Source organism: Antrostomus carolinensis, unplaced genomic scaffold (genome assembly GCF_000700745.2).
Source record: "Antrostomus carolinensis isolate BGI_N321 unplaced genomic scaffold, ASM70074v2 scaffold13922, whole genome shotgun sequence".
Classification (NCBI taxonomy): domain Eukaryota; kingdom Metazoa; phylum Chordata; class Aves; order Caprimulgiformes; family Caprimulgidae; genus Antrostomus; species Antrostomus carolinensis.
The window spans coordinates 187234-213026 of NW_010299076.1; the positions used below are offsets into that span (position 1 = coordinate 187234).

Below are 25793 nucleotides of genomic sequence, written 5' to 3' on the forward strand. Positions count from 1 at the left end.
TGATCCTTCTGCTGGTCCTTGTAATTAAGGTATCTATCATATCTAGCAAAGGAATCTTTTTATTAAATATATGGAATGTGTTGGCTTTGAATAGTATCTTTACCTTACATGGCATCAAAGAGTTGCAGAATAGCACATGACACATCTGTGACTTTCCTAATTTCCCAAGTTTGAAAGAAAAGAAACTATAGCAAGTTCCAGAGGAAAGAAACAGTACTTAAACTTCTCATGTTCCGATGAAATTTTAAAAATACATCCATCCAAACAGCAAACCAGCAGTAAGACCACAGGTCCTATCTGCCTTGGAAACACCTTACCATACATCACTGCACAGCTCTCAGGCAGCAACATTACTCAGTAATAGAACTTCGCTCCTGTATCAGCACTGTCCTTTGATAAACCTAAACATGTTTTACGATGGAGAATTATCTGTAGCTAGAAATACCTGCAAAATATACCTGTTATTATACAAAATAAAATGCACAGGGCCATGATCTTCTACAGGTATAGCATTTCACAGTACATAAACACCAAGCATGAACCTCAATCTCTTTAAAGAGCAGTAGCAAGGGAGTCTGCAATTTCACCAAAATGAGGTTTTCAGTGTCCTCCAACATAAAAGGGTCTGTAAACCCAATGACTACATCTGCACAGGAATCTCTGCTCTTCCTCTCAAGCACAATGTTACTTGATACATGCTTCCAGGAGCTTCCTTCAACATCAGTGGGGATCTCTCACTTCAGGAATGAAACAGACATATAATAAGAGAGACGATGGTCACATACCACACTACCTAATGTAAATAGGTTCTGCTTGGCCAGGACCATGGCAAGGGAGTGCAGAGAATATTCAAACCATCTTCCTATTACAAAAAAGTGATGCATGGAAAAGATTATATGCTGTGTGTGTATATGGGCACTGGTAACCTCCTGTTAAATTGTGGTGAAAATGTTGATATATTGGTTCTATGTTAGGCTGTCTTGTATGTTTTAAAAGACAGGGGATTGCGCTGTAACCTAGTACTGCTTTGGTGCTAATCTATTGCATTATGCAAAGGAAAAAACCCGCTATATCCTATTAAATTGTAGAGCTAGCTAGAACAGAGGAAACAGAGTATCATTTCATGCTCTGATAAATCAGCAAAAGGCAATAGATGCAACCTTCCAGAAATACAAGGATGACGCATATTGTCAGCATATAAATAAATACAAATGAAACCCAGGATTTTCTGAGCACACGGACAGCTATGTTTTTGTCTGTGCAACATAAAAATTACCTATTTCTCTGGACCCCCTGAAAGAAGCTTTCAGCAACTAAGAGCTGCCATGGAACACCACCTCATGATTTACTAGTGCATCGGGGTACTGAAATAGGGCTGGCTCTTAACGTAGCTCCAGTGCCTGAAAAGTCCACAGCAGATCAGGAACTGCATGTACCTCTATGTGCATCTTTAATAATGCCTGAAGCAAATCTATCCATTGCCCTCTCAAAGTGTTAGGTAAGTTAATATACATCATGCAATATAGTCTGCTATAACTTCTGGTCCTTGCATGACTTCTGTGCTTTGAGTTTACACTGGTCCTTCAGTTCTCTGCAGTCACTCTGAGCTCATTGCTTTTGTTCTTTTTTAACTTCCATATGAAAATATGTATTTCAATCTGATGGTTTTTAACATGAGAATTGTAGTTTTTGAAGAAAACTGAGATAACACATTCTTTGAAGATAATTTCTCATGTGTGTGTGTACTTTCAAAACCACTGTATTAATACACAGAACAGAAGAGTGGAAAAATGAAGCCTGGTATGAAAAATTTTAAAATTCCTGTTTTTCTTCTTCTTGGTCAAACAACAGGAAATCAGCACATTTAGTTCAAAGTAGCCTGTGAACTGAGTGGGGTCAAACTCCATATACAACTTGGGACAATCTCCTTGTTGGGCTTCATTTCATCAGTTTAGCAAAAAACCCTTTCTTTATTTTCTGCCAGATGAAAACTATTTACACAAAAGCTCCTTGATCTTACTTAAAATTGTGCTTGACACTTCTGAGTAATGATTAGAGATGAAATATGTACCTAAGTGTCATACATGCACATAAATAAAAATACTAATATACTCACCCCATCAGTGTTAATCTAAAAGAAACTTCATCCTTTTACTCTGTCAATTTTCATCAAAAGACAAGATCGATATCCTAAGCATTAGGTCAAACCCCTAGTAAACAATATTCACACCACGTCCTAAGGCTCAGCAAGCCCAGCCAAGAGCTGAGCAGTCCTACAGTAAAAGAATCACAGAATCACAGAATGTTGGGGATTGGAAGGGACCTCAAAAGATCATCCAGTCCAATCCCCCCTCCGGAGCAGGAACCTAAACGAAATCACACAGGAAGGCGTCCAGGGGGGTCTTGAATGTCTCCAGAGAAGGAGACTCCACACCCTCCCTGGGCAGCCTGTTCCAGCGCTCCATCACCCTTACCATAAAGAAGTTCCTTCTCAAGTTTAAGCAGAACCTCCTGTGTTCCAGCTCACACCCATTGCCCCTTGTCCTATCATTGGGCATCACTGAGAAGAGCAATCACTGAGAAAGAGAAGAGAAGACCATCACTGAGAAAGGGAAGAGAGAGAGGAAGAGAGAGGAAGAGAGGGAAGAAAGAGAAGAGAATCACTGAGAAAAGTACTCTGCCTAGTGCACCAAGAGCAGCAGGTCCAGAACTGGTGCCTCTGAAGCAGCCATCAGCCCCACCTCTCTTACACCGTACACCCAAGAGGCCCCCCAGCACCCTAAGACTCCAGTGGGAGGAGCCCTGTGCTGGAGGAAGGAGCAGCAGAGACAAAGTGGTTGGAATAGATCGCAGCAGCCCCCACCTCCTCCTACCCCGGTCAATCATGGTGCTCAGGGGAGGAGGTAGAAGAGTTGGGAATGAAGGAATGAAATTGAGCTTGGGAAGAAGGGAAGGGTGAGGGAAAGTATTATTAGTTTTGTCCTTGTTTCTCACTATCCTTCTCTATTTTTAATTGGCAATGAATTAAATTAATCTTCAAGCCGAGTCTGCTTTCCCCTTGATGGTAACTGGTGAGTGATCTCCCTGTCCTTATCTTGACTAATAGGGTTTCTTGTCTTTTTCTCTCCTCCAGTCCTCAACAGGAGGCTGAGTGAGAGTGGCCGGGTGGGCACCTAGCAGACAGACAAGGTCAACCCACCACAACACAGTTGAAGATGGACATTTTACAGTTAGAAGGACAGGAGGCAGCAAGTGTAGAAGTGAGATACACACCAGACATGGAGCACTTTCAAGTCAGCAAGTCATGTTTTATACTTATGCAGTAGTTTTCTTTGTAACGTTTCACACAGCCATATCTAATGAAATTAGCGGTACCTAAACACACAGGGTAGGATGATACAAACACTATCTTTGTGACAATCTGCCTCCCCCAATAACCCTACATACAGTCCACTCAGGGAGGGTGATAAGAGGTTACTGCAGAACTACACAAAAGAGCAGAGGAACACTGTAGACAGCTCCTTCTGTAATCTTCTTCTGAGAAAAGGAGTGAATTCCCACATAGTATTTTACTCATCGCTGCTATGATAAAATCAAAGGAATACCATCAATGACTGCCAGGAGAGCATCCTAATCTCCCCAGACACTAGATTAAAACATTATTAATGGTTTAACTTGGTATTCAGCGAGCATTAAACAAACTGACTGACCACAGGGGCTACCGAGGCTTCCTACTGGACTCTGCTGTATACAGATTACCAGCCATGGCAGGAAGGCCACTGCAGTGCAAGCAGGTGGTGACCTCAGAGCATTAGAAATTACAATGTGATGATGCAACATCAAAATGTTGATGCAATGCAAAAAATCTTTATCACAGTTCCTAGGAAAGCAGTTATCATTTTCACTGACCTGCTGCCAAGACAGAACGGAGCAAGGGGAATTAACAATAATTGGGGAAAATCATGTAGGATGTGCTTAAACCAACAGCCATGAAGTCCTTTTATGTGAAGTGTTATCAGATTTGTAGCAGCCATCTTTCCCCTTGTCAGAAGTGACAGGCTTAACCCTATGGTCAATATTAATGTGAGAGGAATGCTGAAATACAATCTAATGAGAATTAGGTCCCATTCACAAGACCCTGGCAGATCAAACTGTAGGACCATTTCCTACTTTTCCAGTGACGTACTTTCTTAAAAGCCTGAGGCAGTTTTCCAGTCACAGACATTGATACCTATAAACAAGATCATCTTAAACGAAAGAATTTTTGAAATTTACCCAAAGGGCTTTTAAGATTTGATACTAGCTTCTTCAATTACTGTTTACAGATATATTTTACAATATTGTGTATATTGAACTTGTTTCATTTAGACCAAAATAGTAATCAAAATAACTTAAGTAAAGCTACCTCCCTCCTTTACTGCTTTAACATTTAATCCCAGTTTGGAGTCACATGTACTGCATGCACTCAACAGACAACAATTTCTATTGCCTACTGATGTACAGCAGAGAAATGTAATCAATTTATATTGTGTGTATTAGTGTTCTTCTTAGACTGATACTATAAATCACATTTACTACTTCAGGCAAGGTTGTTGTATTTCTGTCCTTACTGTTGTAGGAAGCTGCTGAAAGTAGGAAAAGCACAGCTGATATCAAGAAGAAGGAGGTACATGAGACAAAGTGTATTTTCTTCTCTAATGTCCAAGATAAAAGTTCAAGAAGGAACTAATGTTAAACTCTGAGCAACCAAAAAACCCCTAAAAAACAAACAAACAAACAAAAAAACCCAAAAGAATGAACCTAATTTCCTTCAGAGCAGGCATAATACTAACGTAAGTGATGACCCATCAGTATAGACACAACGGCTGCCAAAATCAAAATGGGAAAGTCAGACTGCACGACATTGTCTTGGAAGAAACTGGACTGACAGGTATTTATAGGGTTAGTCTTTGTGCATCTGCATAACATTCATCTATACATTGTCATACCAAAAAGGGGTTTGTGGAATTTAACAGAACAGCTACAGCACAGCGACAGATCTCAGTGGTTCTGAGAAAGAAAACAGCAAAGATTTCACCTCAAGTTGAGATTATATTAAGGCAATGCAAAAATAACTGCATCTAACTACAGTGTAAAATCCTAGCTTTAGCATTAAATGGTTTTCCTGTAGGACCCTTCTACACCTAAAATATCCCTGGAAGTGTTCAAGGCCAGGTTGGATGAGGCTTTGAGCAACCTGGTCTAGTGGAAGGTGTCCCTGCTGATGGCAGGGAGGTTGGAACTGGATGATCTTTAAGGTCCCTTCCAACCCTGTGATTCTATATTCACCTCCTATAAAATTAGAAAACAAATTTAAAATCACATGGATACAACATGGTACAATTCTGGGAAAGAAATTTGGTTTTAAAAGCCCTTTCTCCTTCTACAGCAACTGTCAAATATTTATCAAACTAACCACTGTGTCACTTCAAGGCTCTGGCAGATTTATACAGATGTTAAGAAAAAGAACTTCGATTTATTTCAGACTCCTAGCCTGGAATATTGCTTACTTGGTAAGAACAGAAACGTCAATCAACAAAAAAACCCCTTGCCTTCTGAACTCCTCAATCTCAAACTATATGCTTATATGACAGATTAAAGTTTTCACACAATTTCAGATAGGACTAGGCAGCTTTCGTCCCCTGATTACAAAGGTCAGCTTGCAGCTTTACACAAAATGTCACGTTTCATTCTTTCAAAGATGCAGAAAAAATATTTTGAGATGCAAAGAAACATCCTCCAAATCACAGTTTCTCCAACTGCACTGCACATATATGTAGGAATGTCTATGTAAATCCACTCAGTTCAGGAATTACAGGGCTTTAGAAGATTTATGCTATAATACATGTTCTTACTTTAGTCTATCTGGATCTGAAAGCCAGAATGTTTGGGCCCAAATTATTACTCTCTAGTCATCTTCTTCCAAAGTACTTCCAATTTGCTTGATTTTAACATCTCCTCCCATCACCACCTGTCTTGTCCCATTTAACTGTTCTCAAATTGAGAAAAAAGTCTCAAATCCTTCAAACAATACAGAATCTCTAAGCAGCACAAGACTATCCAGTTGCCAGTTTCATTCCCTGCTCAAGCAGGGTAAGAAAAAATACATGCATTTAGAGAGAAAGTTTGGGTAAGCAAATATATTCATATTCTACTAAGCATAAGAAAAAATAACCTCCAATATTCATCATAACAAACCTAATGTTTGAAAAGCAAATTAAGTATTTAAGTGATGCATTCTCTTCCTAGAATCTGGTCTACACAAAAATAAAATCATAGCCCGATGAAGCCAACGGCAGTTCCCTCATTGGCAATAACAGGGCCAACTTCAGGTGCCGTTCATGAAAAATGGTATCTAAGTTTGCCTTCAAGCAGTAGAGCTGACGTGCAGACAGCCTTACAGAGAGCATCAGACTGATTTCAATGGCATTCACCTTTAAATGAGAGGTACAAAAATAAAGAGACAAACAACTTTAATCCAAAGAACTTGCATCCCTCTGCTTCTTGATCAGATCAGAGCAAGCCAGATTGCAAATAGTAAGGGGAAAAAACAAATGGATTAATTTGAAGATAGTGGACTTCAGGGATCCTATCTAATAAAATAGTTATTCTCTTCAGAAACACTGCAGAACTGAATCAGCCTACCAGAGTTTCACAGGAATACTGAAGGCTTATCCTGAAAAGACCTGAATATGCAACAGTTAAAATTTTACCAGGTTACTGGGCGCGTTACTCTGGAGACTGGTTTCCCCTCACCCCTTCTTTTTTTTTTCCTAATCAGAGCTGCACCATCTTTAAAGTTTATTTCAAAGGCTTCCAGTTATTTTAACAATAATACTGTTCTAAATTCAGGACCGCAGGAAATTCTTCCACAAACAAAGATTAATATATAATAGAGCAAAATATTCCAACCAAGAATACTCACAGGGTAGATTTATTTTGTGTATATTACTCAGGGAGTCTCATCAGAATAAGTAAAAATTGAAACCAAAGATCATAGAACAAGGACAAAACCGAAAAACTAAAAAATAAATATCCTTAGCATTTTTAGCGAAAGAATTTCAGACTTATCTGAACACTTTGATGGTTTTTTAAAATCTGAAGAGGATTAATGGAAATTTTCCAAAAACAAAATAACAGATCAGAATAAATTTTATTATTGCTATTAATGGCTTTTCCAGCGTTGCCTAGAAACCCAATCTCAGATCAGAGGAGCAGCATGGCAGACAATGAGGGAAAAAAAAACCCACAAAAAATGCTCAACACAGAAAACTCTAAAAACCTCAATAAAAATAACCAAAGAAAAAACCTGCCTCACAACTTGTTTTCACCGTATTAAACTGAACTTGAAATTTTCAACGATTCAGGGGCCTGAGGGAATTAGTTAATATTCCATCTTGATGGAAAATATACAACAGAAAATTCCATGGTCTCTTTTGTTTTTGTTTTGATTGTTTTATTTCTGTTCATGTGACAAAAATAAAAAGATCTATTTGATGCACAAGATGTCATCAGGCATCATGAAAACAATAAATAAATCAAATCCTTACTGTCATCACATGAATGAATAGTTTGTCTTAAATCCCAGTTCTAAGGTGGTTCCCTTTTAAGTGGAGCTCTGTTCTAGCACAAAGCTCTGGTCCAGTCAACACAGGAAGAGATTCGAAGCATGTCCAAGCAGGATGATTACCCAGCTGGTAAAAGGCATCACTTTTTTTTCCTCTTTATTCAGATTAATCAAACCTATTCTTGTTGGTTAACAGAAACAAGCAACAGAATACTGACTTATCAATGACTTGCACTTTTTGAGAAGTGAAGACCAATACTTAGAAAATTATTGGGAACTCTAACAAATACAAAATCTCTAGAAATGAAAATTTTCCCTATTACATAGAATGATGGTACAAGCTTTTTAAGTTTTACAGGATACTAACCATCATTTATCCAAAAGCCCACCATTTTTACAGAATTTCAGAGGGAGAGCACTTTTTGCCTTAGATTCCATCCATTCAAGCTGTTAACAGGTTTGATCAATCTTTTTGCATCACAGTCTGTTCTTCCCATATTTTGAACATATTTTACTTATGCAACATACCTGGAAAACTGTTCTTGCAGCCCACGCATCTGAGCTCTGCTACGCTCCGACTCCAGCGTCACCTCCCGTAATCTTTTTTCACTCTCAAGTCTTAAATGTCTTTCTTCCTCCAACTCATGTATCAGCTTCTCACGCTGAAAGACCATAAAAAGGTATTTATGAATTGTACATATAAAACACACTTTTAGCAAAAATTTAAGATTTAATTTGGGAAAAAACATCAATCAATCAAAATAATTACTTTAACTATATAGCCCCATCATTGTATAACAATGTTACACAGAATAATGAACTAGAGGTGGAAACCCTTTCAGAAAATCCCTGTCATGCTGGGCTACTGGGCTCAGACGCGCTGAAGTCAGTATATTTGAAAACAAACACCCACCCTCTCATTCAAAGAACGTTTTCTTCACTTCCACTCAAAATAAATGTAAAAAATGGTATGTGAGATCTGTGATCTATCTTGCTTGAATGCAGAGATGGTAAGCATGAAACAAGTCAAGAGGACAACTTGTCACCCATCCCTTAACATTTCAGTCTCAGGAGCAGAGAAGGACCCGCTTCCGCACCACTAGCTTTCTTGTGTTATCTGAGAGGAGGGTCCCTATCAGTAGGACAGAGTCTATTTGAATCTATTTACTGAAATACTATGACAAAGAATATGTTTTTAAAAACTGAGCACCAATCAAACAAATATGACAGAAATAAAAACGTCATTATTTTTACTAATAGTTCTCAAAGGCAAAGAGCATATGGTTGTTGGTAATTCTTATAATACAGGACCAAAAAACCCAACCCACAACAGACTGTGCTACCTGGTTAAACCTACGTATGTCATGGCCTAATCTTTTTCTTTTTTTTTTCAAACCTCAGTTCTAGATATAAGAACATCATATAAAAGGGCATCTAATGATTGCAAAACTTTATTTTCAGAGTAGCTAAACACAATTTAGGAGGATCAGGAGAATGTAATGAATGGAAAAGTTATAAAAAATACTATTGGAATTTAAAAAGTCTATATACAGCCTTTTCCATTTGACTCTGTTACACAGAAATTAATTTAAATTATTTTTTTTTCTTGTGCATTTCAATGAGATAACAAATCAATAAAGAACCCCAAGCAATTTACATGGTACTACATTATACTCCGTCAGTCAAGAGGTTCCAGTGTCAGTTGTCTAAGGTGAAGTCACTGTAAAGCTACAGTGGGTTCACCACCTATATGCATTGAAAAATCTCTGTGCCCATGGAGCAGTGCAATTTGTAGCCTGTCAGACAGTCTGACGCAGTTCCACCGCTGACCTAAATTTTCATGACATACCTGCAAAAATTTGTCTAGAAATTATACATACAGTTTCATTAGAAAATAACAAAGGTATCTTAGTGTTAAGCCATTAAATGAGGGAGACAGATTATTTGTACAAGTCTCACAGCTATAAATCTTACTGGATAATAATTTATAATAGCAGCAACCAAGGGACCAAAAATATGAACATTACCAAGTGGAAAAGGGATCTTAAAGACAGTGATAAATAAGCAGATGCCACAAAGGAAGGCTGCAAAGGATTAAATGAAATATCTATATGCTTGTGAAAAAATATGAGGAATTACTCAGAGAACAGAGGGCTTCTGTCTAGTTGGTCATATGTAATATCTGGAAAATGGAAAACTGCAAAACAAGAAACAAATTACTGGAAAATAAACATATTGTTCTAACTAAATTATCTAATTACTGTCCTTACTGTTACATAAACATGTTCTGCCAGGTGCTGAGTAATCCTTGGTTTCTGCCAAGCTCAGAAGAGCAGAGAGTGCTCAGCACCAGGCAGAAGATACACAGCACCTTCAGTACAGATAGTGTGGCTCCCAAAGGATAACTCAGGCTAATGATAAGGGAAGAATATTCAAAGCAGTTTGTGTTTCTCCAGCTTGGGACTCGTGAAGCTTCAAAATTATACTGTTTCAGAGGCCCTTGCTGAATACTGTCACCATCTTCTCTTACAGAAGAACTTCACTGCTGCTAGAGACATCTAGAGCTTCCAGAGAGCAGCAAGGAAAATGACATAAAGAAATATATAGTCACCATCCAAGGCTTAAGATGAGCTTTCAGAAGATACTGGTGCCTACAGAAACTGGGTTTAAAACCAAACACGCAACTGTCCCTACAGTAACTGATAAGCCACTTTGGAGGAAAATCAGGTACGGCTATGAATTCCTGATTGCCAAGTTGACTCAAATCAGCAGGCTGTGCCTGAGCTACCTGATGCAGTGACAGTTTACCTATGATAATACACTGAAGACCAGAGACTCAGCCATGCCTTCAACAGCCACTCAGCGTCGTTACTGCCACAATGATCTTACTGTGATACAGCAACTACCTCTATATGTCTGCTATGCTGACCATGCTCTGGTCCTCAAATAAACCTTCTTTCTACACTAAGTACAAAGCCAGATCTCCACTGGGGGAGAGACAAAGCGTGACACCTCAGAAAGCAGCCGGGTATCCTGTCCTCCTCCATCTCACTGCCAGGATGTTTTGCAGGTTGCACACAGCTCCGCTGACTGTCCTGCAGAATGAGTGTGCCATGTCTACATGCATGGCTATGCTGCTGCTAATCACAGAACTACATTTTATAATAAAGCACAGAATATACAGCAGAGATTCACAAATCCAAACTTTCTCCTACAAGTCAAAGAGCTGAATAAGCTATTTCTAGGTTTCATTTACCTCTTGCAGGTAGGGCAGAGAATGCTGTTGCTACCATTTACTTCTTCTATTCATGTGCAGAAATCTGTTTTATCATCCTACACAAAAAGATTGGCACATCCACATATTTTTGTTTTTTTAAGAAGGAAGAACCTAGGAACTACCTTAAGAAAAGTACCCATAAACCAACCACAAATTCATGTTATAAGAACAATAACCTAACAGGAATTAAATGCTTCAATATTAGGAACTTCTGGAATTAGTTTCCAGTTCCAATTCAGCCACCTCATGGGCAAGCATAATAACACACCATATATTATATCATATTATACGAGCTATTCTGTACTATTTCTGTACAAAACATAGGCTTCTTTCAGGGTATGAGATGAAAAACAAACAGGTCACAAGGCTGCAAGACCAGAAACAAAAGCACTAACCTATGGTCTTAAAATTTTGGGTTCTCTTCCCAGCTACCCAAAATTTCCTGCAGGAAGAGGGAGACTGCCCACAGGATAGCTGCAGAGCAGTAACAGCACCAGCCTTCAGCCGCGTGCTTCTTCACAAGAATTTACGGGCAACCTGGAGGCACTTCTGCCATTTCTTGCAGAAAGCAGATCTGCTTTCAGCCAGATCACAGACTTTAAATAGTGTAGAGGGGGGGAAAAAGGAGTAAGAGACCACCCACACTTGGAAAATTTTCAGTCTCCAGGACACAAAACACTCATGTATACTACACACAGAAAGTAGCTCCCAGGAGTAGTGATCTTATCTATAAGAAGAGAACTACATTTTTATTCGAACCCAGAAAAGCCATAATGAAGTGCCAGAGGAAGAGAAGTGAGGCTAACATACAGAAAGGCCAGAATTAAACAGAGATTTTATTTTATTTTTGTCTCCTGGAAGCAGATAACACATCCCTGAATTCTCCTGAAATTTTGCATTGTCATAACCTCCTTTATAAGCTCCTCTGTGCTACCCCCACTATACCTATGCAAAATCAAGGTGCGTGCAAGGAAATGAAGTAGCCAGAAACAGGTCAAGGTTTCATAGCAAATATAAGCTTACTGGAAAGGGATACAATTAGCATGCCATGTGAATAAAAGGTTAAATAAAAAAAAAGAAAGTATCATGTGAAACAAATCAGTATGTTTTAACACTAGAAAAATCACTGCCATCTTCCAATGAAGTTATATGTGTTCCCACTTGCCAATTCCTCTTTAATTGCAGCTTCTTCTCTCCATGAGCTCTGCTCAAATTATTTTTCCATGCTTCCTCTCCTTGCCTTCTGCAGCACAGCTATAACCTTCTTCTCTTAGAAGTATAACCCTTACTTCACTCTTGCTTCCCTTTTTCAGCCTCTCCAGATAGTCTAACTGTCATCACATCGCCCTGTCAAATCTCTGGTAACTTTCCAAATATGCAAAAATTTTATGTGAACTAGAGTGAAAGACTGGGTTAGCAAACTCCACCAATACTTTCGTGTAAGTACTGGAATATTTTAACACTTGAACAAATACTGTTTGCAATTACTTTTTCATTAACATTTCAGCAATCAATTTTCACTAGCTGCTCATTATGCTTGTGAGCCAGCATTCGCACTTCAACAAGTGCCTTTTGGGTAGCTGTAGAAACGTTCATGTCAAAATGTTTCATTTCTCATCCAGTCAGGGACATGTACCACACATTAACTCATCTTCTCAAAGGAAGGAATCCAATTTGAGATACTCATGATCAAAACAAAACGCATGAAAACTATTTATGGCTACACTGAAAATAGTGCATGTATTTGACAGACAAATCTGAATCGCTCCTCAGCATTCCAGGTGACGTTATGTTCAGAGTTACAAGTCAATAGCCATGCTCTCAGTCTAAGGACTGGCCCAGTGCATCTATGTGACAGGTATTTCCAAAGAGGTGCTCAACCATTTATGGCTCCCTTAGTTCACTGGGCATGTGTTACAAATACTAGAACCTGGTTCTTTCACGTTCTATCAAACTGCAATCGTCTCCTCTCTTGAGTGACCTCCGATGCTGTGGCAGCCAGCAGAAAACACAGAAGTGATAAAACATGACAGTAGACGTGGCGGGCAGCAGCCATGGGAGGCAGAAAAAAAAAATGGGAGGCAGACGGCAGCACGTGGTGCTACGGAGCCGGGAGCTACACAATGGACCCCCCATTTCTGGCCAGGGGTTTACACCCAGCGCGAACATGTGGCACCTTAAGGTTTCGTACAGAGAGATGCTGCCTTCCTACTGTTTCTCCTTCCTGGGCTTTCTGGCTCTCAACTTTAAATTTCAACATGGATGACACTCAAGCCTTCCAAGTCAGGGACCTGCAGTTTAACTCCTTTCCCTGTCACCGCAAATAAAATCAGCAGATGTCTTGTGTGAAAGATGGGACCGACTCCATGATAATGCCTTTTCAGAGAAGTACCCAGGGACTTCTCTCCAGCAGGGTCAAGCATTTAACTAATTCAAGCAGATTTCTTATTCCAAACACTCTAGCCTCATCCCACCCTTTGTGCCGGACCTGCTGGCCTCCCCTCAGCAACGCTGACCATCTTACACTCTCCGTGTTAAAACTGCTCTGTTGACAGCTCGTTCCTCTTTGCCTCTCCACCTAAAAACACTTCCCCCTACCCCTCCATATCGTGCCACCCTAATAATCTCACTTTTTCTTAATGTCAGTGGGTCAGATGCACTGTGTGTCCACAGCCGCTGGCAGCGGGGGCCTGTGGGGCCGCTGTGAGGCGAGGCCGGGGTTGCCCTGTGCCGGACACGGCCGGTTCCAGCCGGTTCTGCCGCAGCCCCACCCAGGGCACAGCTGAGCCCGTCAGCGGCAGGGAAATGGATCCAGGAAAGGGCAAAACAGCACTGAGGCCGTGAGGAGTGAGGAAAAAACTGTGAGAAACAGCCCAGCGAGTGCCCAGGGCTGAGGAGAAGCAGGAGGAGGAGGAAGAGGAGGAGGAGTAGGGCAGGGGGTGCTCCTGGCACTGGGGTGAGCATTTTGCTGCAGCCCATGGAGGGACCACGGGGGACATCTCCTGAAGGACCTGCAGCCTGTGGAAGGAGCCACGCTGGAGCAGGGAAAGGTGTGGGGAGGCAGGTGCAGCAGAGAGGGACTGTCATGGACTGACTTGAACCCCCGTCCCATCCCCCTGTGCCACTTGGCGGGGGAAGTTCAGGAGGCAAACTCCCCACACTGCCCTTTGGAAAGTGTTGCTTTAAATTTGCCTTTGTTTTACATTATCCAAATCTATTTTAATTGGCAGTAAATTAAATCAATCTTCCCCAAGCTGAGTTTGCTTTGCCTGTGAGGATAAATGATAAGTGATCTCCCTGTCTTTATCCTGACTCATGAACTTTTTCCTCTTATTTTCTCCCCCAGTCCTGTTGAAGAAGGGGAGCGAGAGAGCGGCTGGGTGGGCGAGCACCTGGCAGACAGCCAAGGTCAACCCACCACACCAGAGTATTTTATTTTTAACTTTTAAATTTACATTCCGCATAAAAATCACGCTACTCCTTTGATCAATAATGTTATCTGTATGTTAAACAAAAATGTGTCTGTTCATGAAGACTTAAAACTACAGAAAAATGCAAAATTCAAGGGATTCAGTATATGAACACCATGCACCCTATACAGGCTGTTGCTATTCATAAGGGAGCCAGTCCAACATCTACATAGAAATTAGTCTCTCCTTTTTCTGTTTAGCTTATGTTTCAGTCTTATGAAAAGCAATTCTTAAGAACAGCTAGGTATAACTGGACTGATTAGTTCAAATATAAAAAATGTCTTAAAAGGGTCACAAATATAATCTCCTCTCATGTTTAAAGTTACTTTATAGGTAGTGAAAAGGCTACTGTTTAAATAGAAATAAGATTCTTCTGTATTCTTGAATGTGTTCTTTGCTTCCTCTGTGCATCATAAGATGAGGGTTTTACTGTGGTACTTCTAATTATGCTAACACGGAAGTGCTATTTTGTCAAAAACAGTATACACGAGAATATTTAACACATGCTTAACGTTGCTCAAAATCAGGCTAATAACCTTCACATTAATTTTTTAACAACTATTTAAAAGCATTTGCTAGAGAGGATGACAATTTCTATGTAATTAATATTGATTTCAAACAGAGACTTTGTAATGAATTGAAATGAAGGGAAGAAAAGAATATAATTTTTTTTTGTTTATAGTTTAAAGTACCATTAAGTCATTGCTAACCTAAATAGAGTATTTATGTACATTTTAATGCATTTTCTGATGCTATGCATCTGATTCCTTGACAAAGAAGCCACAATTTAAGAGAGATATAGCCTGGTCTGTAACACAACATCCTACCAGCTAGAGGTAGGATCAACTGGCCACAAAAGTAGACAACAACAAAGACAGAATCAAGCAAACAAATAACAACTAGTAGCACAGTAAAATTCTGCAAATCAGTTTTTCTAGCAAATCAATGCCCAATACTCTTATCAATAAATCTGCACACTCAGAGTACTCAAACCCACTATTTTATCACCCTTGTATGCCACTTTTGAAAGACTGCTGCAGGCAGGAGCCTCAAACAGCCTGTGATAAGGGATGAGGGAGGGATGGTGAAACAGTTCCATTTTTCAGTAATTAATTATGAAATATTAATTGAAATAGAAACTGGAATTTGCAACTTCATCTCCTGGTTGGTTACTTTAACAAAGTAACTCATTTTTCCAATGCAATGAATATTTAATTCCCCCAACATAATGCACGGTGATCAAGTGGTATTTGTTCAAGTGCCACACAGTATACTTGAGCCCCAGCTGCCCACAGCCCAAGCTGTCAGTTAAAAGGAAGGCCGTTTTAGATATTTTGTGAGAGCTTGTGTTTGTCTCCTGCAAAAAAAACAGCCCAAGGTGTCCAAGGTGGTTCACCCTCATCTGTGTTATACATAAAGTGGGTGAAATCTCTTTAGTCTGGTCACCTCCAGAGGTGGATGGACCTGCTTGTCACCCTCCTGCAAAGCCCAAGGCTCCCTCATGAGATGGGAGATCTCCTTCCAAACTCCCCTTGTGCAACCTGGTCCCAAACCCAGCACCCAGGAGAATATGGTCCTCTGTCTGCCTAAACTTATTTCACTCACAGATGACAGCAAAGAAATGTGATTACACGAACAGAGAGTAGATCCCATTTTTTATTTAATCATAAATTGTACCACATACTGTATTTTCATTCAAACTAAAATGAGTCAAACTTCAGTGTCCTTTGTTTGCTCCTCATCGATTGCTGTTAAACCAAATGTTTCTCATTCTGTAATCAATACTTCTCTGCAAAAATAAACCAAGGCACTGACAAACAACTTTGCAGCACATTGCAGCGTTCCTTGCAGCCGACTTTGACAGCATGAAAAAACACAACCTCAAAGAGTGGAAAAAAGAAGTGCATTGCTTATTATGCTTATTACAATTTTTACAGGCTGCTTACAGCTGAATCATTTTACTGTAACAAGGCTTTATTAAATTAGCCAGCTATTGAAACCAGAGCCTTCTGACAGTAGCAGTTAATATGCCTCTGTCCCCCGTTGCCATTTCCAGCTATACTGGGAATACAGACAAATACCCTTAAATGCTCAAAGCTTTTCCAGGGATGAAGTTACAGGTGGTTTTAAAGCACAGTGAAGCATTAAGGTATAAACAGTAATAACTTAAACACTTGGAGGGTTCATGGAGAGAGAGGTAGCTTTATTTCCACATGTCTTCAAAATAAGAAAGCTAAGGGTGAAGTTGTGTGGCTGCTTTATAATCAAAACGAATTACCCTTTCACCTGATACACTTCTGTACTACAGAGGCTAAAGAAAAAATTCCCTTGATTTATTTTAGGGCTCTACGTTTTTCCCCAATTATTTTATGATGTAATCATTTTTCCTAAACTTATTCCCACTAAAGCTTTGCAACAGCAAGATATAAATAGTATAAAAAGCAGTATCCTAATTTTAGGCTAGTATCTTCTAGCTTTTTCATTCCAGTCAGAAAAAATGATGATTCTTTAGAAGAGGATTCTGCTTCCAACATGACAGCCTGCCCAAATAAACCAGGGAAATCTAACTGACACTAAGTAACTTGTATCAGCATTTTCTAAAACTGGCCTGAAAACAGTTAAAGTAATTTGAAGCAAATTTCCACTATGAAATTATAGTATGCTAAGACATCTCTCTCTTTGGCCTCATATCAGACTACCACAAGTATCCCGTGACTACCAGATGTAATCTTCAGGCTTTGCTTGGCTCTAAGATGAATAGCAAGATAGGAAATGTTTATTATTAGTGATATTTTAGTAACAGGAGTTTACACACTTTATATTCTTGGGTGATAACACTGCTCCAGAGCACTTCAAGTAAATTAGAAACTCTTTCTTGGTGTAGTTACTGCTTCTGAATAAAATAAGACGCTAGCTTTCATTGTGCACTAGCTCAAAATTGCCACCATGTGGCAGGACAGCAACTTAATTTAGCATTATTTATACTGCACTGATATGGTTTTAATTGCATCTGTACGACAGAATAACTGCTGTGCTGAAGCTCCTTTATCATTACAAGCTTACAATTAATCTGAATTAGGCAGGCTATTACACAAACAGTACTGTATATATAGTTGGAGTTGTGGTAACATTTATTTTACAGAAAATAAATAACTAAATAACTAAAACTATTTTAGTTTAAAATAACTAAATCATAAAACCTTTCAGCACAGAGCTAGATGGCTAGCTCCACTGTCTGCCCATCGCTTTCAACAGCTATGGTGTATGGCCAGCCCTCTGGAAGGGAGCTTTTACTGCCCAACACCTCTTTAGTTCTGTGAAACATGCAACAACAGGCCACATAAAATTGGTATCACCTTTAAAAAAAATTAAATACCGAAAAACCCCACTTACAGTCTTCAGAAACCAATAAACTGAAGTCAGCTATGTGGACCTCTTTTAGCACCTTTCCTGGTGACTCACCTACAGACACAGTGGTGACACACCACTCCCTCAACTTCCTAAAGGTCATCTCTGTATCTTATCTTCAATGTTGAATAAAGGAAAGCAACACATTTTTTGATAATCCTGTCTCCCTAATAAAACAATTGCTATTCATTCAAATCCGCAATTGATAGCCCAATTTCAAAGACTCATATTGATCTTCAGTTCTTAGCATAATTAATTTTTCCATTTTAGACATTATTTCCTCATAGGGGGAAGGCTGTAGAGAGCATACTGTTAGTGAACTTGAAAGTCCCCCATAGTCAGATCATGGGCTTTTTTTTAAATTATTAATCTTAAAATTATAGCACTTTAAAAAAATGAATTTGCAAATGTAATTGAGCTTCTAATAGCTTCTACAGAGAGTAATTAAAGAAATCTCATTTCTCTAAAGTAAACATAATGAAATGTTTTTCAAGATCAAATAGAAACTTGGAAACACTATTAAGACAGACATAATTTGTATGAATACCTAGTATTCAGAAGTGTGAGGAAAAAAACTTCTATAAATACCAAAATGAGAAACAGTGGAGTTAATAAGTAATATAATGTAATTTTTTTTCCCTGAAACAGATTATAATGGATAATTATAATTTCACGTCTTTTGCTACACATTTATTTTTGTAAGATGACTTGCATCATATTAAGCTGCCTAACCAATCATAAAGGTGTTTGTTTGTTTTTTACACCAGATATATAAAATCTGTTCTTATTCAAAACAAAGTTTTATAACCAATGTAACTTTTTTATAATGAGTCTTTATTAATTCAATTGCAAACAAGCAAAAATCCCCAGTCTGTGCCAGTTTCTGTTTCCAGTTGTTTGACTGAAGAAAATTTATAATAATGGTGTTTGAACCATAAAACAGCACAAAAAGAGTGTGTGTAGACATCAATTTGCAAAAGCCAACCCATCTGGGCCAGCAAAGTGTCAATTGTTTAATTTGCCTACAATTTCCTGTCAGATCTGCAACTCTTGAACACTTCCTAAAGGGACACCAATGTAGCAGGGTATGGAACACAGAAGGTAAGGCTCTCTGGCGAAACAAAAGCTCCCAGTCACAGAAATACAACTGAGGTTTTACAATTCGATTTTTTCATCAGAACAAAACCAAATCTTTGAATAAATGAAAGTGACACCAAAACATTAAGTAGTAACACAGTTATAGGCTGCATTTAAACATCTAAAGGCTTCACAGACTTGAAGAGCTACACCTGCAGAGCTGAATGCTCTACTGATGGTGGACTGCAAGTCTCCCAGTCACTCTCTAGTGAGATTGTTTATTTAAATAAACAGGCCATGGGACTGAACTCCCCACTCACAGCACAAAGATTAGGAATAAATGAACCCAAGTGATTTAGAAAAGTATCCAGGTTCAATAAAGTGCCTTACCCCATGGGGGTTGCCTGTATTTAGTAATCAGAAATTCCACACTGGGTCAGAAGTTACAGGAAATTTTCTTTAATAAAGGGGGTTGATCTGCAGCAAATAAACCATTCCAAACAAACAAAAATAACATTAAAAAAATTCATAACTCCAAACCACAAACTAACCCTAATAACTACATGCACAGGAGCACATAATGGGCACATTACCAGTACGCCATTCCACTGAAAAAACCTGCTCTAGGTACAATTTTACCCTTCTTGGTGGTAACACAGCAAAATTGTTAGGACATCTTTCATGATCTTCCCTCCCTAAACATCTCTCTGCTGTTTAACAGCGTGTCTAAGACCTTAGAATTCACTTTGGCTTTGCAGTGAGGGCCAGGAGATTTGCCCAAAGTTCTCTCAAGCGCATTACATGTTCCTTGGACTTTTTGTGACCTACAGCAATGCTTTCAAAACAACTGCATACTGTATAGGTGCATAAGATGAGCTCTAGGCCATATGATTCAGGGTGGTTTCCACATTTACACTTCCTGAGATTCCAGCCTAGGCATAGACTTGAAGAGGAAAGAGGGAAGAGATCCATTGCGCTCTGTAAACCAGTGTAGTCCCTCAGCTGATACTCTTTTAACATATAAGTTTTTCGAAGATTGTCAAAGAAAATCAAATATTAAGATTTTCAGAGGGGGTTTAAAAAGGCAGGCAGTTTCCAGATGTTGTCTGCACTGTTGGGAGTGTCTAGAAAAGATAAACCCATGAACTATGGCAGCCAATGGTCAGTTCAGATTCAAGATTTATTCAAGTTCCTTTTATCCAGGTAACAATATTTTGATAAGCCACTATGTAAACTAATGCAAAGCAGTATTTTTGGCATACTTGCAAATGGCTCTGAAGTCTAGACAGAGCAGGGAGAAAGACACCACGTGGTCATGCTGGATTTTGATTTCTGAATCACTGATGCCTATCCATTTAAGGGGACTTGCTGCAATGGAATACTGCCTCAGCAGAAATAAAGCACAGTCTGTAGAAAGGGAGACTAAGAAGACAAAGGACAGGTAAAATGACAATGAAAGGTGACATGTCACTCAAGCTACACTGTTTATACCTGGTATTGACTTTAACCTATGGAATTCACATGAAGCAATTCAGTATCTGCAGTATTTATTCCTGTGCTTTCCAAAGTATGCAATGAAAAGACACAAGTCCCAAACTACCAGTGACAAGGACAGCCCAGCCACACAGTTTCTTCTAGATCCAACTGTAATGGTACAAGAGGTCACTGCCCCAGTCTGATCACTCCTGATCACTAGCTGGAGGTTACAAGCCTTTCAAGTCAGCAGAGAATTGCTTGAGGCTCACGACAGAATCATAGAATCATGGAATTGTTTGGTTGGAAAAGACCTTTGAGATCGTTGAGTCCAACTGCACAAGGCACCCAGTTTAATTGAACCCACCACCACACGTGCTTTGAAGTGACCTGGTGGGCTGTACAATGAAGCAGAAGATGGAGCACTAGCATAGTCCCCACCCACTCCACTGTGGTGACAGTGACCCCCAGCAGGGAGACAGGGACATCCTAAATGACTCTTCCTTATCTGCAATGCCTGTGTGCCTGCACCCAAAGCAAATGGGTTTTCTCCTCTGTAACTGACCAACATGTTCTTTAGATGATATAAATGGTTTCTTTCTAAAGGACTGAACGTTCACAGAACAAATGGGCGTGTGGCTGAACCAAGCGTTTCCCACTTGGGTCTGTATTAGTGAGATAGGAGTTAGGCAGCAGGACACACATAGGATAAGCATTAGAAAATAACACACTTCTAAGGGTTTTATTTGGCTTTAATGGATTGGCTAGTGGAACTCCGCTTTGTTGCTCTAGGGAGCTCTGGGATTTACTCACAAGCTAAGAGTAGCATGTGTTTCTTGCTCTGATGCTGGGGAAAGTCAGGACTTCTTAATTTTCTGTACTTCTCATGAATGTATTTCTATTTCCTGCTAATAAACAGGATATCAAGAAGTTAAGTGAAATAGATGTAAGGTTAAATAAAAATTGGGAGGATGAGAGAAGGAGAACTTAACCATGCCAGTCATAAGAAGTGGTTCAGAACGGTTTGCAGTGCCACCAGACCCTCACAGATCTGGGATATGCCAATATTTTGAGTTTTCACACTCACACCCTTCTATTTGCCTTTCCCAGCTGACACACTCAACACCTCCAGCATCACTACTTTGCTGCTAGCTACCCTTCCAAGCAGCATTTCTTCTACCCAAGCTCCTTACAGCACTGCTCATGAACATGTCAGATCTCATTACAATTTTTCTGTGTTTGCTTGTAGAATCCATTTATGGTCGGTAAGTAACTGCAAAAAAAGATACCTTATTTACTCAGCTGTTCCTTGCATGTATTCCAGAGTCCTATCGCTTTAGTTTTCTGACAAATGTGCCTCTTTATCATATTCACTCCTTTAGCACTGCAGGCACTGCTATAGGCAATAGGGAAATGCAGCGGGTTTTTTGTTGGCTGGTGCATCTTCAATGGTATTTTTAACAGAGCTGCCACTGCAAAATCTTTATTAGTGCTGACGAAGCACACGTGCAGAACTGACTCAACTTTCACGGGCCAGACTGAGTTTGCAAGTCTGGTACCTGGGAGAAATTGAAAAACTAAGTAAAATAACAAGTTTGCATCCTGTTTTTAATTTGTTCACTGGTCAAACTGGAGTAACTGAAAGACAACTCAACTCTCAGTGCCAGCCAGATTCTGCTGCTTTAATTCTCTTCCCTTATTGGAACAGGTAGGCTTCGTATACTTCTACAACAGAAGATCAAAACCAGATATAAAATCTCTAACATTTCGTTCTCTGGCCTTCAGTTTCATGTTTATATTTTCACACAGGATGTAACTGTTGTATTGTATCTAACCATAGTTTATTCTCACCAATTAATTACACATAGTCACGTACATGTCTCTCAGTTAAGACACAACTTAAAAAAAATGAAATTTTTTTTTTTTTCAACTTAACAAGTGTTGACAGTTAAAAGTGTTGGTCTCATTTTCCTGAAGAGAAAAAGGAAAAGATGTTTCTTTCTCTATAGAAAATACCAACTACTAAAACCAAAGCATGCAGCTCTCCTCTTTTCTGCCTCTTCCACCCTCAGCACCAGTTGAAAAAAATCTGATAGAAGTAGTTGCAGTTGGTAGGCTGAGCAGAAGTTCTGTTCCTGGACAATAAAACACATAATCGTAATACTCTGTGTATTACCACATAGAGCACTAGAACAAGAATCAGGGGAGTTGTTCTAAATTTTTGGTACATTTTGGCCAGCACACCAAGGTTTCACATCGCTTTCCACACACAGTTCCCTGGCCTTTCAGAGTGACAAGTGCTCTGTCAAAGCAAGAGAGTGACCTCCCCAGAGCAGGACAGCTCAGCAACCCTTTAGAGACTTCCTGAATCACAGCCATACTAGTCTGTCTGTCCACTAGGTACAAGGAGTATGAAGACTGGGTTAGCAAACTCTTTGCAATTATTTAGTTTTTAAGCTTTGACAAGAAAGATATTTTGCTGTTCATCTGCAGAACAGGAAATCTGCTCTTCACCAGTGCTTCTGTGGACTGATGTAGGATATTATTAAAACAAACAACTTCCTGTCACTCACTCAAGACATCGAGTTTGATATCAAATTCAACACAAGGGAAATATGAACAATCTTTGTCTAAATGGGGCTGAAAAAGAAACACCCTTGCTGCACTGACCACACAAAAAGTCAAGCAGAGCTGGGCTGGTGGGAACCGGGGTGCTCAAGTGGTTACTTCAACTTTTCAGCTGTTGTGGGGGTAGGGGACCATTGAGTACCACTGGTGCTGCTCCTGTCCAGGCACCCAGCTGTAAGCCAGTACCTATATGAAAAGAACAAACCTAAGAAAAGTTTCTTCTTTCCCTCTCTGTTAAACACATTTCCAGAAGCTGATATTCTTCTTCCTGGGGTTTCACAAGGGTATTTCTGCTCACCTGTTTATGTTCCTTCTAAAGCTCTTTTGCAATGCATTAGATGGCACTTGTTCTTCACACCCTGACTTCCACTCACCTCCTCCTACATATTTCAGTTCGTGAACAGGTTTCCCTTATCAACTGATGGAAGATACAACTGCTGCAAACCTGCCTTTAGACTATCACAGCCGACAACTCTCAAATTCTAGTTTTAGTACAAGATTATTTTTCAGCTCCTCATTTAATGCGCATATTTTCCTACAATACCTCCCACATCACAAGTTTTCCCTTCTGATGTGGTTTATTATCAATGTCATAGGGAAATCGTACATATTCCAACATCTCCAACAACAGCCTGGGATTTCTGACCTGCTTCTCTAGCAATGGCCATGGAAAACGTTTCTTAAATGGAAAACTCTGCCAGTCACTGCTCCAGGAGACTTGTTAATAAATACTACCAAGAACAGGATGTTCCGAAGGGATCATAATTTTTCTCCAGCACTCAGAAATCATTTCTAAATAAGCAGTGTCAATATGGATGCCGATCACAAATATGCAGCATAAAGACGTAATTACAAAATGACAGCCGTGTGGACTGCACATACTGAGCCAAATCCCCTCTCAGTATTCATCCCAAGTTGCTGGGCTGTGATTATTCATGGCACATCATCACCCCAATCTCCAAACAGCTCTCAGCACTATTGACATGCCCAGTAAGACCCTGTCTCTTTCCCAAAGAGTTCATTATCTACACAGGCAATCAGATGAACAGTGATGGAATCAGAATAAAGCCTGTTTTACAAATAAGCAATTTGAATCAGAAATTAAATATCTTTCCAAGGATTTATAAAGGATTCAGGTGACAAAAGTAGTAACAGGCCTTGTAGGACACCAAAGTTAAAGACTATGATCCTTAGCGAACAGAGCAAAGAGGGGTTTTAAGCACCTGGTTATTTAAAGTCACACAAGAGGGTACTGCACAGAAAGCACGACGTATCAGTACAGTTTAGAGAATGAAGGAAAGCCACTTCACAGCCAGGTAAGGTCCTGTATCAAGCCTGGTACTTCAATGAGTTTCCATAATAACTAGAGAGTGCATCATGCCAAGCGGTATGGAAATAACACAATCCAAACATCACAGTCATTCCCACAGTCTAGACAGTCTCCTCTTGCAGGACATGCAAGCAAGTCTGATCACCAGTTCCAGACTTAGAAAACTATGTCATGAGATCTTCATTATGAAAGATCCCGTAGAATATCAAAAGATGCCTTATCACAATGCAATGGACACAGAGCCAAAACAAACAGAAAGTATGTAAAAGCAAATTCCTGACAAAGCAAAAACTGAATTAAAGTTTATGAGACTGGCGTAGGGAGGGAAAAGAAAGGAAGACTCAGAGTTGCTAGCTTAAACTATCTGAATCTATACAAAGATACCTAAGTTTAGTACAGGATGACGTTATTTCCCCACTATGTTTTAATATTTCTTTTAAATCCTGAACAGAAGTTGCAGAGATTATACTCTGCAAAGAGAAAAAAACAACAAAGCAAATGGGGCTTAATGGCACAAAGAATATTCACAAGTATCGATCTTGCATGCATGAGCTGTGATTAGTTTTTACATCTACCTGCAAAGCACTACATGGTCAGAAATGAGCCAACCATTTTTCCCAGTTTCTGACATTTCTCTTGTATTCACCTCCGACAGACTACTTTCTGTGTACATCTTTGATCTTTGCCCAAAGGCAACTGGACAAGACAACAGCACCTTATCATGCTGTCTCAGTGCTGTGGAGCTTCTGTCACGGATCAGGGCTCCAGTGGGACAGCTGCTGAACAATACTTGTTGCATTAAAGAGTTTTTACTCTAACACGACACAATCTAAAGCACTGCTTGAGCTGACTCATTCCAAGGGTCAGCACCGACTTCACCGTACAAGCCCCGAGAGCACTGCATTCATTTCAATAAATGTGCATTTAATGGCAGCAGCACAACTGAGCAATACTCCTGGTACATAAACTTTATCCTTCCTTATACAGAAACTTTCTCTCCCTCCCGATAACTTTTTCTGGCTCATTTAGGGGAAAAAAGGTTATTCTTCAGGACCCAGACAAAAAATCACTTCGTTTGTGCAGGGACTAGCGCCACATATCACAAATAATGAAAATCCCTAAAGAGATATTTAAGTTCATCTTTAGATGACAACAGCAATGAAGAAACTGAAGCCCCTAATCCCTGTCCAGCAGTGAAAATGCTCAACTACGCTGATCAGCTTTATTAGACTGAGGTGAATTTGGGGAATCGGTATTGTGACCAGATTTGAATTAACTGACTCAAACCAGTAAGACAAGAGTTTTTCTTGGGTCTTACAAGTAGGCCTACAAGATTTAAGAACAAAACCTGAAAATACTAGAAAATATGTTTATTTTTAAAAAATAAATATGAACAAAAGCTTAAGAAGATAAATTAACGGATTTTTCCACGATCCCAGAACTAACACTTAGATAGAAGTTCTATCCCTCTTAGACAGAAGTTACAGCGCTGGTAAGTCTTAAAAATTCTACACTAGCAGTTTA

General features: G+C 39.5%; 1 protein-coding gene across 1 annotated transcript in view; it reads right to left on the minus strand.

Moving 5' to 3' along the window:
- The window catches only part of NCKAP5 (NCK associated protein 5), a 219669-nt gene that overhangs the window by 185705 nt on the left and 8171 nt on the right, over window positions 1-25793 (minus strand). Inside the window, exon 2 of the mRNA XM_029083670.1 lies at window positions 8135-8268. Coding sequence (XP_028939503.1) covers window positions 8135-8268 — 134 coding nt within the window. The remainder of the gene's footprint in view (window positions 1-8134; window positions 8269-25793) is intronic.